A 15,928-nucleotide genomic window follows, 5' to 3' on the forward strand; every position below is an offset into this window, starting at 1 on the left:
TCTCAAGACATCTCACAGTAATTTTTGGACTGAAAAGTGTTGCAATATAGGAATTGTAATCAATGTTGTTAAAGCTGTCATAATTGTGATCTATTAGTAAATGGTGAAAAGAAAATCAAAATCTGATTTAAAAAAAAGCATCTGGTACATATTGTCTGATTAATCACATATCTTTATCAGATGAGTCCCATTACGTGAATGTCTATGAAATATGAACAGACAGGAGCTTTTCAAAAAGCTCCTATGTATGATATATAGTGCATGACACATAGTTGAAGCAGAAATTCTTTTGAGCTAGATGGATCTTAAAATTTTTAGCTGTTCACGATTTGCAGTCATGCCTGATCTTGAAGAATTAAATGCTAGGTTACATTTTAAATTATGAATTTGATCTTCGTCCGTGAAGGCATTCGGTGTTCTTTTGAAACATGTTTTCTATGTATAACATTTGTATTTCTTTTAAAGTTTAATTTTGTTTTGCGCTGCCTTCTGTTCTAAAATAACATGCTCCCACCTGCTGCCACTCCCAATGTTTGACGAGGTGCCAGTTGAGTTTAAGTGCTGGCTACTTTGGCCACTCTGTGAACTGGGTTGCAAATGGTAACTAGGTCCCGGGTGATAAATCCTGAGCTCCCGCCTCTCAAGTGCCCCTCTGGCTTTTTAATAGCTCACTGCAGTCAAAGATGTTATAAGTCTTTCATAAATATCTCCGATAACCAGATGTATAAGCAAAATAGATGGATAATTAAAAGAAAATAAATGTATTTAAAATAGTTTCAGCCAGTAAATATTATGAGTTTATATAAAAGGTTATATAAAATATACAACTGGGCAACACACACAAAATGCTGGAGGAACTCAGCAGGCCAAGCAGCATCTATGGAAAAGAGTACAGTCAACGTTTTGGGCTGAGACCCTTTGGCCAGAAGGCTTTCTTTGGCAGGACTATACTCTTTGCCTGGCCTGCTGAGTTCCTCCAGCATTTTGTGTGTGTTGTTCGGATCTCCAGCATCTGCAGATTTTTTCTTGTTTGTGAATATTTAACTGGGCTTACTTTTTGATGATTGGTGACTCCATTGTAAGTATCCTGTTTCTCTGTGATCCAGGCCAATAATGTGTTTGGGCTAGATATGATATTTCTGTCCTTTGGGCTCAATTTGTCTGAGCTCCACTTTTAAGATTGGCAGCAATAACACAGGTGGTCAGATGCTCTTATTTTCAGCCTGTTATTGACTTCAGTGTTTTAATGCATAGGTATGAAGTTAGAGATGATCTGACCCGGGAGGAGCATGTCATCAGCTAGTGATGAATATATTTTGGCCCAACAAAATTTTATTGAAATCCATTGGATTACAAATACTAAATTAGCAGGTACAGTATAACTGATTTCTAGTTTGAAAATCTGGTATCTAAAAAAAGTTAGAAGATTGGAAGTGGTAATTGAATCCTCTATTTCAAATTATATTTGTAATGTTACCCTAATTGTTACTAATGAGCCACAGAGGTAACTAATTAGTAAATTATATTTATTGATTTACTTACTGACCACATAAGCAGAGTTCTTTTCCAAAACTGAGGTGTTGAGGGGAAAACATCTGCTTGATCTACATTTATGCTGCATTGCTAAAATAAATAGATACAGCTGTGTATTTTAACAGGGGCACACGACATCCTTATCTCTGAATCAGTTTAGCTGATTTAATCTTAAATTTGACCGCAGGTGAGTGGAGTAAAGTTTTGCCACAATCTAATTATGATACCCTGGTTAGGCAAATTGCCCTGATCTCTACACTTACATTTTCTGTGTACACTGGACTGAATTCCAAACAAGAAGCTGCCTGCTATATTACAATGTGCTGCATTTTCCTATACATTTGATTAGCTTGTTGATAATGTGTTACTTAGATTGCATGAAAGCAAAATATGTGGAAATTTTAAAAGTGAAATTAAAAAAAGAAAATGCTGGCAGATCTCAGCAGGATGAGTGGCATTTGTTGGAACACTATACGTTTAGTATTTTGGGTATTCCTTCATCAGATTTGTGTTCCAAAGGCTACATAATGCAATGTGGTTTCTCAAAAAAAGATAAAGAACCATATCATAGAGCGACACTATTAACGCAGCGGCAAGGAAACTGCCAGCTTATTGCAGAACAATCCTTTCGGTTCCATTGCTTTGCTCTTTTCCTGTTCCCTTTTATTTCCCTCAAATGCTGAAACAAATGGTGAGCAAAAAATGTGAGGTAATCACTTTGATAGAAGTCTATTAAATTTGAGCACTGTGATGTGCTCACATTTGGCATTGAAGCACTGAAGGTATCGACACATTTGAATGCTAACAACAAATGTCACCGGGTTAAAAATCTACTTATCAGTCTACACCTGATTTTAGTTGATTGTAGTTGCCCACTTTATGTAACTCTGCAGGAAAGGTGAAGGGCAAAAGTAATGGTGAGGGCTTGTATAGAATCCAACTAGAATTATAGGAAATTTATTTACTTATGAAACAATTTTGTGACTTATTTGGGAGCCAGTCATTGCAGCTTTGAGATCTTGCTGCTGGGAGCAACCATTCTCAGCTGCCTTTCTTTCCTAAGGTGAGGATTATGATTATTTTTGTCCTCCATTGAGAATACACTCTCATAAAGCAACATGTGCCAGCTTCCAACTGGACTCAAATAAAATTTAGTGTGGGGCTAAGTGACTTCTTTCTTGATCTTCCCTATTGGGATTTTTTGTTAGTGTTTATCGCTGATGATCACATCATTCTCATCCAGCATCTGTTCCCCACTCCAGCAGCTCCACCTTGTTTCCATTTTTTCCCTATCTAATCATAGCCAGAGAACTTCTACCAACAGCTTCTTTTCCAGACTTGGCAATGCCTTTAGAGCCATGATTTACATTCATATCTTACTCGACTGCATGCTTCTCCTTGGGTAAGAACATTCAAACATCTGGGATAATCTCCCACAGTTTTATTTCCCTGTTTAGTTTCAGAAAACCCGTTCAGTGTTTATATTGTGAAAGGTTTTTCCAACATTCAATTTCAACTTCTAATTGAAGGGGACAAAAGATTCAATTTTCACCCTTGCTACATGACTTTGTCACCAATTTTATATAAGAAAATGGCAGAGAAGAGTTCTCCTCTTGGATCCGATCAGCCATGACCATGGAGAGTAGTTGTGCAGTTTTGAGGGTCTGAATGATCAAGTCCTGCACCTGTTTGCTCTAATGTTCTCCATCACAGTGACTGCGAGCTTCACTCTTTCTTAAGTGCCTTCATCCATGCCTACCTCAGCTCATCTGCCATTGAAATCCTCAAATGTGCTCAAATCACCTTTGTCTGATCAGTGTTGCTAAAGTACTCATCCTCTTTTTGATGAGCTTGTCTCCTTTTAACACTGTCTTTACCATCTAGCTTACAAACTAGATCCTCCTGGATCTGAAATGTTTTTGACCTAACATGCACATATCATTCCACTATTAATTGATCTAATTCCTAAAGCTGCTGTTTCTGTATATTTAATTATTAAAACTGACTTTTTTTAACTAAGCTTTGGTTAACTCTCTTAGCAGCAAATTCAAAGCTAAAGATAGTACTACTTTTTGATGAAGCTTATTTCAATAAGGTGCTATACAAGTACAAATTGTAAGGTGGCTGATGAAGTGAAAGCTCAGGCCTGTACTTTAGACCAGGCAATGACAGCAGTGTCTTCAGTCATCAGCATTATGGGGACTTCTCTGGTCTCACTGTAGAACACAAGGGGAGTGTAGAAACACCCTTAAAATGTGGCTCAGATTTTGACCCCCATCACAACCAAAAGGTTATGTCAGAAATGGGGCAGGTTGCTCACCTCTCATTCAGCAAGACACTGCTGCAATGGGACAGATAGTCCAATATTAACTAGGACAGAGCTCTGAATGTCATCATCTTTACCACCAAATGAAGTTTTTATGATCTGCAGATATGACCGAAAAGAAATCATGATTGAGATATTAAAAGGATTCCACCAACACCCTCCTCCAACACTCTCCTCCCACTCCTAACTCTTGTGATCTTACTGTTCATCGCCAATCTGGAAACAACACAAACTCGTTACTCTTGAGTCTCACTTCATCCTGATGTAGACATATATTATAAAATCACAGGATGTCACTATTTGCTGTTCAACCAACTGAATATTTTTTGCTGTCTCTTGTGTTTCCATTGGTTTTGAGTATTGTGCTTGCTGTCTTGTACACGCTATGTGGCTTTATGCTGTGTGACTGCTGGTACTGTGTTTTGCACCTTGGCCCCAGAGTAATGCTGTCTCGTTTGGCTGTATGCTTGGGTATTCATGTATGGTTGAATGACAATTCAACTTGAATTGAATTGAGGGCTCACGTCTTGTCCAGTCCAAAATGTCTCCTGGTTATCAACTCAGATTGAAATCTAGCTACATGTGTCAATCTTCGTCCTAGTATGATTAAGTTTATATTCTCTATGAATGAAAGTTTGAACTGTTCATGCCTTGTATTTATAGCAAAAATTCATTTGTGTCTGCAATAGTTCCAAATGCTAACCAGCAAAATTCTGTTTCCAGCATTAGGTCTGTAACCCTATGGGTCACAGTTCTTCAAATGTACATCCAACTATATGTTAAATGTGATGAGGGATTCTGCTTTTGCCATTTTATCAGACTTCCTCCAGATTGTTTCCTTTTTGCTCTCTAACCTTGCTTCCAATTATTTAAGAGGCCTTCCCACTGATTTTTGGCCTTTCTGCTGTCATATTTTTGCCGATCACTGCTGAGGGGTTGGTATTTGCCATGAATGGAACAAGGATATTTCAAGTATTACAGGAATTCAAATTTTATTTTTTTCTTTTTAAACTATCAGTTTTTTTTATAATCAGAAGAAGATTTTCATGGGGGCTGGGTGGTGGATTAAAAGAATAAGGGATATATTGGAATAGAGCACAAGGGGACTATTCTGGTAATCTACAAGGCCCACTTCTGTGACCTACACCAGCACTTAGAATTGGCACACTGGTGCCTTCTGAATCATTAAAATGACAGTTGGTTCTACAGGGGTGGATCTGTTGGACTTGGATCACCTGTCAATTTAGCAGCCTGGCATCTTTTTAAACCAAACTATAAGATGAAATACCTTCTTTAAAAACTCCCCTTCTTCGATCATTTATGTTGTAAAATCAACTCCTGAAGTGAAGATGGGGGTGAATTGCTATTTGTATTTTGTTTTCAACTTCAATCATTAACAGTAGGATCAGGAGGAATCCTCCCTTTTGTTGTATGGTATCTTAACGATGTTCTCAATTTGAGATTAGCGTTTTCTAATACATTTGTTGATGTTATCCTTCTTTACATAAGCCATTATTTGTGATTGCTAAAAATAAGTTGGTTCATATTTGGGCATCTATTTGTGGTTAAATGCAAAGGTTCATTTCATGGCAGTTTCTTGGACTTGGCAAAGAGGTCATTCAGCTTATGCTGGTTTGAAAACTCAGATCTCAAATTTGTAAAGAAGTAACTTAATGACATGTTTCATTATCCAATCACTTCAAGCTGAAATTCTATTAGTGTCCTGGTTGTCTTTAAAATTGACAGGCCATTCTGGTCCATCCAATGTAAATAATGGCAATCACAAAAATGGGAAACATCATAAATATAGTATTAACATTTCTTATTGGGAATCATAATGTATATTAGCTGAGGATGGAAAAATAAAATTCATATTCAAAAAGATAACTATTTAAAGGAATGCTGAGAGTCGAGATTCTTGGTTCTCCATAAAACTGAGAAACCATTAATAGTGGAAAGCTGGATGCATGACTCCAAAATTAAAAGCATTGTCGTTTGAGAGAAAGAGGGTTTACCTGGTTTATGGATTATGAGGTACTGAAACTGTAATAGTGTTGGTTCGAAGATTGACATTCATTGTCAATTAGGTGTTTTTAAATCATCAGAACTATTTTTCATCATTGGCCCTTCACCAAGTCCTTACTCAGTGCAGTAGGAGAAAGGGGCAACTTAGAACTCAGTGTAAGTTCACATGGGAGTTCATTATTTGGTTGACTTTCTGGAAGGCTTAGATGTGTTTTGGAATTTTGGAAAACCTGAGATGGAAAGTAACCTTGAAAGGAAGACATAAAACATTGTTTCATATTTTCTTCCCAGTGTCTGTGGCAGGGTTATATTCATGAATATCTCAAGATGCATGAAGTGGTCTATTGGCCAGTCATTGCACTAAATATCTAGAATCGTGTAAAGTAGCTCAGAAACAACAGTTAAATGAAAGGTATATAAAGAGAAGACACAGAGATTTAATAGAGATATTTGAAACATTTTCAAATGCTTCAATAGGTTAGTTTCAAAATGGTCACCAGTTTTATTCAAAGTGTCCATGATTCAGTGGTGTCATCAAATTCGAATTATCACAAAGAAATATAAATTATAAATTGTACAAGCAAAGACCAGCCACAAAAATAACAGATCAACTGTTCTCCAATTTTTTGTGTAAAATTCCTTTTATTTTATAACTAATCTGCGTAAAAAGAATTTGGTTAACAATATTGCCTGTTAATTTAATGCCTGGTGGTGGGGTAGGGGGCTATTTAATAATTTGGCTTATTTCCTGATTACATATTTGATTATTTTGATATAGTTAACCATCAGACTGATCAGGCATTTTTTTTGTACTACATGGGTTTGCATCTTCCATCTCGCATTTTTAAACTCTGATTCACTGTGTGGTTATACCTTATTATACAGGTAGATGTTTGACATTTGCATTGTGTAATTTACTCTTTGAAAATGAACTAAATTAGTTTGTCTGAAAGATTCTTTATTGCCTGTTAGTGTCTGAGGTCTAATCAAATAAGGTTCAGCTTTGTGAGTACAGTTTAATTGTGCAGTTAAGGTGCTGAGTACTGTCGCTTTAATAAAACAGTTATCGCAGCATTTTGCATTGTATTTTATTCTGGTATGAAAATCATCCTTACAATTTAATGAGGCTTCTGTTTGTAAAGTAACAGTGAAAGTACATGGATTTGTATCCAAATGTTTGTGATAAATGAGCATTAAATATTTGAAGAGCTTTATTGTTGGAATGGCTGGTAAGACATCTTGTGGTATATTTTGTTCACAGCTGTTATACCTAGGGGATGTTGGTGCATTTTCACAAGCTGTAGCTCAGGCTGTTCCTGTAAGTGCTCCCACATCCCTCATTTGGATGTCTTTTAGTTGTAACTGCAGAGGAAAGAAATTGCTGTTCGTTACAGTAAAGCTTATTCATAAACAAGAAAAATTCTGCAGATGCTGGAAATCCAAAGCAATACACACAAAATGCTGGAGGAAATCAGCAGGTCAGGCAGCACCTATGGAGGAGAGTAAACAGTCGACATTTCGGGCAGAAACCTTTCATCAGGACAGATTATTCATATTAGATTAGTGGTATTTGCATTTACAACTTTGTTTTAACCATGCAGGAATTGCTAAATCAGTTTTTGACATTTGTGACAAGGTAACATTAATGTGACATTCTTTCTGAGCACTCAACCAGGTGCTTGTTGAGGAAATCAAATTCCTCCTTCTACCTTACTTATGCACAATTAGTAGTAGGTGTATTTTTTAAAAACTTAGCTAATGTCTATTATTACTGGTTAATCCTTTTGAAAGAGTGAATGAATTGTTACATATTTTTAAAATGATCAACTTTTAAGTGATTTGTTTCATTGGGAACTTCCATATAAGTGAGGATTTTAAGCATAAGGTGTGAAATTTCAGAATACAGATTGATATATTGCAAATGTTAGGATCAAGTTGTGATCTAATGTAAAATCTAGTTTAACATTTAATTGTCACCTTTTTGTTATTTGCTGCAGATGATCTCCATGATCATATTATGTGAAGGATAAAATAGTAAGTGACTAAGTTTGGCTACTACATGGTTAGAAAACTTGTTTCACTTGTGTATTTTAGGGCCCACCGACTGATGCCCCAGCTGTTGATACAGCAGAGCAGGTTTATATATCTTCACTTGCTCTACTAAAAGTAAGTTTAAATTTCATAGACCTTTGATCATACTTATTAATTTTTTTGTTATTTAGAATGTAATAAGTTCATGCTTTTCGAGGTCATTTTCTGTATATTGGTTTTAAATGTAATATTTTATTTGCTGAACTTTCTTTTATTTTTATTTATATATTGAGATTCAGCGCAGAATAGGCCTTTACAGCCCCTTTGAGCCTCACCGCCCAACAGTACTCCAATTTTTAATATGACAGTTTACAATGACTAATTAACCTATCAGCCAATACATCTTTGGAATGTGGGAGGAAACCAGAGCACCCAGAGCAAACCCACAAGGTCACGGGGAGAATGTACTAACTCCTTACAGGCAGTGGCAGGAATTGAACCCCGGGTCGCCTGTACTGTAAAGCGTTGTGCTAACCACTACACTACCGTGCTACTCCATAACAGTACATGGTATTCGTTAATAAAACTTTAATCAGATATGCAAAGGTACTGAGCACAGAACTTAAGTTGTAGACTTAGTGTTATATGGTGGTGTTTAACGCATTGAAAATTGTTCTCTTACTGAGTTGAAAATTTTGAGATATAATTTTCTTTTGTTGTCTTTGGGATGTGCAGATGTTGAAACATGGACGAGCTGGCGTTCCAATGGAAGTCATGGGCCTCATGCTTGGTGAATTCGTTGATGACTATACTGTCCGTGTTATTGATGTTTTTGCAATGCCTCAGTCAGGCACGGTGAGCAACATTTTTGCCTCCTTTCCCCAAGACATAATTGATTAAGATAAAGTTTCTGTTCACGATTTTGTCAAAGTTGAATGTAAACATTTTTTTACCGTTCAGTAAAGGGTTTTGCCTTTTTTTCCCTTAGGGTGTTAGCGTTGAAGCAGTTGACCCTGTATTTCAAGCCAAAATGCTGGACATGCTGAAACAGACTGGCAGGTAGGATACATGATAAAATGTTCATCGCAAATCTACAGTCAGAATACCCTTTTCTTTATAAAATTTTAATTTATGTAACATAATTAATTTTATTTGTAGTCAATGTATAAATATTTTTGTTTACATTTCTGAAGTTGATATTTTGTTATGTATCTTTTGTACTTTCATTTTATACCTATCAACAGTTGTCGAATGCTTGTTCAAATACCTTCACTGTGAAAAAGCTTAAAAATTAATGTTAACAAAAGGCTCAGCAGCACTGCAGAATAGTGTAAATTGCTTCTTGACTGAGTTCCTGGTCCCACTGCTGCTTTAATTGATATTTGAAGGGTGGATATTTACTCTCAAGTGCTGAAAGGGTAAAAACTGGCTCGGGGAAGGTGTGGTAACAGGGTGAAAAATTGAAAGCATGATCTACCACTGCTAATGCACATCTTTTTAATGATAGCACTTGTATGACACACTTTCTTCACTTCCACACCATCATAAATGTATGTTGAATGAGTTCCATTTTTCATACTTTATCATATTATAATGCTTGAGTTGTCCTTTTTGTTAAGCTTAATTTATTTTTTGCCTCCTTTGCTCATAGCAGTATTTGGCCTTTTATTTTCTAAATAAAAACACTTAACCATTTGCTCTGTTTTAGGCCTGAAATGGTTGTTGGCTGGTACCATAGTCACCCTGGCTTTGGATGCTGGCTTTCAGGAGTTGACATCAACACTCAGCAGAGCTTTGAAGCCCTGTCGGAACGAGCTGTTGCTGTCGTAGTGGATCCTATTCAGAGCGTAAAGGGGAAGGTATGATTAGATTCTTAGTAAATGTACTGTTTATGTGACATTAATTCTTCTATTTGTTAAATGCACACAAAATATTTCTTTTAAAGTACTGGAAGTACTTTATTTTTTTATATAAAGTGCACCTTTTCATTATATTGTTAAAGAATGATAAGTATACATTGAAGTCTAATTGCATGTGAGCTGGGTCATATATGAAACGATCATTTTCCTTGAAATTTCACATATTTAAGTATGCATTACATATGTATTAAATTTTCTTTTTTAAAGTTTTTTTAATGATTTGAGTTATTGAACTGTAGTCTTAATTTATATTTCTTACTTTCTGTCCAAATCTGTATTTGACCTTTTGTCTTGAAAAGAGCACCACTATGAAAAAATTAGAACAAACCTACATTGATTCTTTTGAGGCATGTAGTAAAGCTTGAGCACTTGATAAACATACCCCTTTGCCTTATTTTTAGAAACTGGTTATAATGATAGAATGACAAATAATTTGTTTCCTTTGGTAATTATGAAGCTCAATTCTAATTAGACCGATCACATTAGGGTCTATTAGTTTTTTAATGTGAAACAAAGCATGTTTACCAGTGAGGTGAATATTTCATAGTTACTGTAAATTTTTGTTCATCTAACTGCTGATGTAAGGTTGAATTGGAATGGGTGGCTTTGGAACCCGATATAAATCAAATATAAATTTACCAAATTGATTATACCTAAGAATAGACAGTATACCTTTAGCATTACTACAATGGCTGCACATTATGATGCCCAGTTTACTGAACTCATTCTTAAATATATTGTCAAAGTTGAAGACTATTACTCCAGAGATTTGAGGACCTATCTCATTTATGCTTGAGTTCTTTGATTGTTAAACTAATGTACTGACTAGTAAATAATAAAGAACATCGATGGCAAGATATTAACTTGCTGAATATATTATTATCCAGTTTAGAATACCTTGTATAAAAATGAATTCAAAATTTTAAACATGAAATGACCATTTCCAATAATATCTGTCACTTTAATATACTTGGAAGTCAGATAATTGGAAATGTTTAGCATACGCCGTTTGGGGTACAATTCACCTTTGTTGTAGTGTGTTGTTCTGTTGTTTCTGTTGTTGTTCTGTTCCTTTCTTTTTTATTCTCTTCTGGCCCCATATGCCATTTTCCTATTTCCTGTCTCATGACAGCAGGGAGCAGGTCTATTATCACCTTCTCAGAGCTGTCTGCAAATGTGAGAGGCAATTCGATTTTGCTCTACCACAGGGAGGGTATGTTATAAAGAGAGCAGAATGTAAAGAAATTGACTAGGCGGATTACTGGCTTAAACTACTGCTGAGTTGTCTTGTTGCAGCATGTATGGCCATTCTGATGTGAAAGTTAATGAAGTCATTATTAATGATTTGTTATTTTTGTTACTGGAAATCTATTTATTGCACTTAAACTAGTTTTATAGTACAGTAGTTACCATTCATTTTTACTAAATTTCTGAAAGGCAATATATGAAAGCTATACAAAGTGTTTTAAATGTACTTTTAAAACTAGCTGAGTTTTCCTCCCAGAATGGAAGTGTTTGATGTCCCATTGTGCAAAGTTACATTAGTACCTTTGAGGCATTATGTAATAAATCAAATGCATAAAAATTTATCTTGATTAGCATCAATAGAATGTATATTGTTCATCACTGGGAGCCATTTTTTCTCTTTTGCACATTGGTTTCATTTGCTAGCTTTTGACAAGGCTTGTGCACGTGCCGCACCATCCCCTTCTCTGCCAGAGAAAATGGAAATGGAAATTGTATTCTACTAATAATTGGATAGGTATATTCAAAATCTGAATTTATATCGTCTTATTATGTTGTAAACAGCTGTGCAAATTGTAATTATTCTTCAGATTGATTAATTGGAAATTGTGCACATTTTTTTGTGTGACTTTGTTTATATATATTATTCAATTATAGGATGGTGTTAATATCTAGTTTTTTTTGGATCGGACATTTGCTTTTTGGGGTGAGGTATATGGTATTAAAAGTTTCAGATATTTCTGTTCATGGAGAAGCAAAAGGGCGAAGGTCAAATTAGCTTGGCCTGTAGCACAAAGAAGAAATTGCTAGTTGAACTGATTATCTTGATAATATTTTGATAATGATGTGTTGCTAAAGAATTCATGGGATATGTAGCATTTGCGTAGCTTGTTCAAATTTGATATGTGAACTAATTAATAATGCTTGTACCAACAAATCAGCCTTATTGCAATTTATGTACATTATGCCTTGGTCTCACAGCACCATGTACCCCATAAAGAAGTAGATCTCAATATTTTGCCAATCTTCACACTGGAAGTGTTGCCTCATTTTGTAAAAAAAAATGTCGATTATTCATTGATCATTGTAATATTTTTTGAAAACTTGAATTTGTTGTCTTTTATAAATGCTACTTAGTTCAGTCATGCAAAGCTGCATATCACCAACTTTACTGCGGTTTCAAATATCTTCAATCTAGGATTTGTATTGGATAAAAATAGGTTCCTCTTGAACAGCACAAAATGGTCCTAGACACCAGCTGAGGAAGCGTTCTGCATATACACGTGATCCAAAATTTTATTTTTGTATTCAAATTTATTTTTGAAATACTGATTTTGGAGTATTTGACAGCTTAATGAAGGAATATTTTATGAAAATAATATATGGAATTAAAATGCAGATTCCCAATTCGTGATTCCTTTTTGTTAAAATAATTTACAATGGTTAAGTAATTTATTGCCATTTCACGCCATTGCACACAGATTCCAGGTTCACTCCCTGGTCTGAACTTAGCAGTTCAAACCTTTAGATGCTGCAGTTGGTAAAGTCAAAGCTGAGCTTAATGTCATATGCACAAATACATGGACACACAGGTGCAATGGGAACCTTCCTTGCACCAGCATCACAGATTCACAGCATATATTGAATTGATTTTAGGCAGCATTCACAAAAAAATACAAACATACAGTAAATTGTATATAAGTTTACAAGGAGAAACAATTAGAGCAAAAAACTCCATTTTAGTGCAAGGTGGTCAGTGTGGTCATAGTGTTGCTAAACTGTAGTGACAAGGGTTTTGTTGGCTGGTTCAAGACCCTAGCGATTAAAAGGAAGTAGCTACAACCGTTTTTGAACCTGGTGGTGTCGGACTTCAGGCTTTTCTACCTTCTTGCGGTAACATCTCCAGTAGATACCACCAGTGGTGGGAAGGGACAACTCTGTGAATGGGTAGAATCCATTACTTGCTCCAGCTTCTTGTATCCCTGCACATTCGAACTGCCGTTATCTTCTGCAGATGCACTGTTAGAGTGCTGGATGACAAGCTGAACCTCTCCTAAGAAAGTAAAGATGTTAGCGCACACTTGGCTAAGAAGGGCTTAAAAAAAAATGGGAATTATGGCTTCCTACTTTTTTCCAGTTATTTATTGCAGGAAAGTATAAGTGTAACCATCAAGTGAGAACATCAGAAGTCACTGATGCGTGCTTCATAGTTGAATACTCTGCAACTATATACTTCAAGAATTGTCACTTGGAAGTCATAGTTGATGGCAACTTTGAAACCTTAGAAATTGTACATTATCTACATTTATGTTTGTAGTAATAACAGGATCATAGTAATTTGATATAATTGATCATAGCTAACATTGGAGCTGTCTCCAATTCCCATATTCTTCATACAGATTTAGCATTTGCAAACATATATGTAGCCAATCACATAGCTTTATTTTAATAATTCAAAGCATTTTCTCTAATATCCATATTGTTTTAACAGTTAATTCTAGTTTCATCTCCTTTGTTTTCAACCATTGAAGGTATTTGGTGTTTATCTCCATGTCTGTGTAGTATTGATTGACATTTTTGGTTTTGTTTCCTAAATTCTTCATTCAGATTTCTTACATTTTATTTAAATTCCTTACATTTTTCTTCACAGCTGACTATTTTCTTTAATTTGGTATTGATAGCAATTTTGGTACAATTTATTTCTTTCTGTCTATCTAGTGACACAGCACAGAGTAGACACTTCTGGCTCTGCAAACAACACATTCCCAACAACCCACAACCCTGATTAACCCCAACCTAACTATGGGACAATTTACAATAACCAATTAACCTACCTGGTACACCTTTTGATTGCGAGAGGGAACTGGAGCACCTGGGGAAAAACCCACGCATTCCTCGGGGAAGATGCACAGAGACTCCTTACAGAATGGCAGCAGGATTGGACTCCAGAACACCCCAAGCTAGCATCGTGTTATCCACTACACTGTTGTATTTTATGTTCCCTGGGTGGCAAGGTAGCGTAGTGGTTAGCATAACACTATACAGTACCAGTGATTCGGATTCAATTTCCACCGCTTCCTGTAAGAAGTTTGTACGTTCTCCCCATGAGCATGTGGGTTTCCCCCCAGGTGCTCTGGTTGCCTCCCATGGTCCAAAGACGTATCGGTTGATAGGTTAATTTAGTTATTGTAGATTGTACTGTGATTAGGCTGGGATTAAATTGGGGGATTGCTGGGTGTCATGGTTCAAAGGGCCTGAAAGGCCTACTCCTCACTGTATGTCAATAAATAAATAAAATAAAAAATCACACTACACCACTGTCAACACCTCAAGTCTGTAAATACATTTTCACTCCACAGTTTTTGTCCCTAATTGCCTCTTAGTACATGTGGCTGCATTCCCCTTGTGTCAAATGGCTTAATCTTTTTATTTGTCTTTAGTGGCACTTTTAACAGATGATTTCAGAACATTCACTTGTGAAACAAAGAATGTGTTACCGATTTCTCCTTCAGTAAAAAAAACTCCTCCCCTTCTTCTTTTCTATACCCTGCTCTTGCCTGTTACGTCTTCTGCCTATCACCTCCCCCTGGTGTCCCTACTCCTTCCCTTTCTCCTGTGGTCTACTCTCCTCTCTTATCAGATTCCTTCTTCCCCAGGCTTAACCTTTCCCATCCACCTAGCTTCACCTATCACCATCTAGTGATCCTCCTTCCCCTCCCCCATCTTTTTATTCTCGTCTCTTCCCCCTCTCTTTTCAGTATGCAGAAGGGTCTTGGCCCGAAACCTCAATTGTTTTTTCATTTCCATAGATGCTGCCTGGCCTGCTGAGTTCATCCAGCAGTTTGTGTGTGTTGCCTTGGATTTCCAGCAGCTACAGAATTTCTTGTTTTTGCACTTCAAGACTGACCCACCATTTTCAAGTGATGATGTCTTTCCTTCATCTATTTTTTTTAAAACTTTTTTTTAGCGTGTCTCACCAGTCAGCCATTCTTGTCTGACACGTGGTGTCAGGATTTGTCTCCTTTCGGATTAACCAGCTCACGATATGAATGTTCCTGACTCGACCCTTTTTTATGAGGCCGAGTGGCTAGCCCGACGCTCAACCTGGCACGGATGGAAAGTGTGCTCGGGGGGGTGGCCCGACTTGGATTCGAACTCGGGAGCCTCCGCTCCGAAGTCCGGCACTGATGCCATTGCGCCACCAGCCGGCCTTTTTTTTCTGATGCTCACTGGTTCTATTAATTTATATTTGGCATATCAAGTTAATTGCTGTTAACACCAGTGATGAACACGAGTATAAATTCACTGTTAATTGAATGGATTAATACTGGGAGAAAATTACCTGTGTCCACCACCCAGACCATCAGATACAAACACCCCCGAGTTCCCCAGCCACAGTATCTACCCATCTATGTGACCTTGACAGCCCATGACAACCTTGAAGGATGAGAAATGAGGGCAATATTAACCTGACCTGTTGCCATCTGTGGTTGCTACTATTATTAACGGGCTTTGCATATTGCTGCCTGGCAAAATGGACTGAGGAGAGAGGGAATGTGGACTGAAGAGAAAATGAGAATTAGAGGTGAAATGAGGTGAGGGTAGGAGAATACACAAAGCCAGGCATCACTGCAGCTGGTGCAGGCAACAGCCACAGTTCATTCCAAAGCCAAGTAAACATCGCGTGACCACAGACACGAACTCGGGCATCACTGCAGTCAGCGGTGCAGTCCAGGTAGGGCTGAGCAAAAGTTGTAAGCAGAGAACAGAATCGCTCGTTCCCTTGCTTCCAGTCCCAACACCCTGTCCTTTTCAACTTGGCCCAACACTTAAGTTGTTCAAACATCAG

General features: G+C 36.8%; 1 protein-coding gene across 2 annotated transcripts in view; it reads left to right on the plus strand.

Annotated features, from left to right (window-relative positions):
- psmd14 (proteasome 26S subunit, non-ATPase 14) overlaps positions 1–15,928 on the plus strand; it is a 98,733-nt gene that overhangs the window by 28,681 nt on the left and 54,124 nt on the right. For both annotated transcript variants that reach the window (XM_063052324.1, XM_063052325.1), the window contains exons 3-6: positions 7,979–8,050; positions 8,651–8,770; positions 8,904–8,974; positions 9,624–9,774. In XM_063052324.1, the coding sequence (XP_062908394.1) occupies positions 7,979–8,050; positions 8,651–8,770; positions 8,904–8,974; positions 9,624–9,774 (414 nt within the window). The remainder of the gene's footprint in view (positions 1–7,978; positions 8,051–8,650; positions 8,771–8,903; positions 8,975–9,623; positions 9,775–15,928) is intronic.

This window comes from Mobula hypostoma, chromosome 6 (genome assembly GCF_963921235.1).
Source record: "Mobula hypostoma chromosome 6, sMobHyp1.1, whole genome shotgun sequence".
NCBI lineage: Eukaryota > Metazoa > Chordata > Chondrichthyes > Myliobatiformes > Myliobatidae > Mobula > Mobula hypostoma.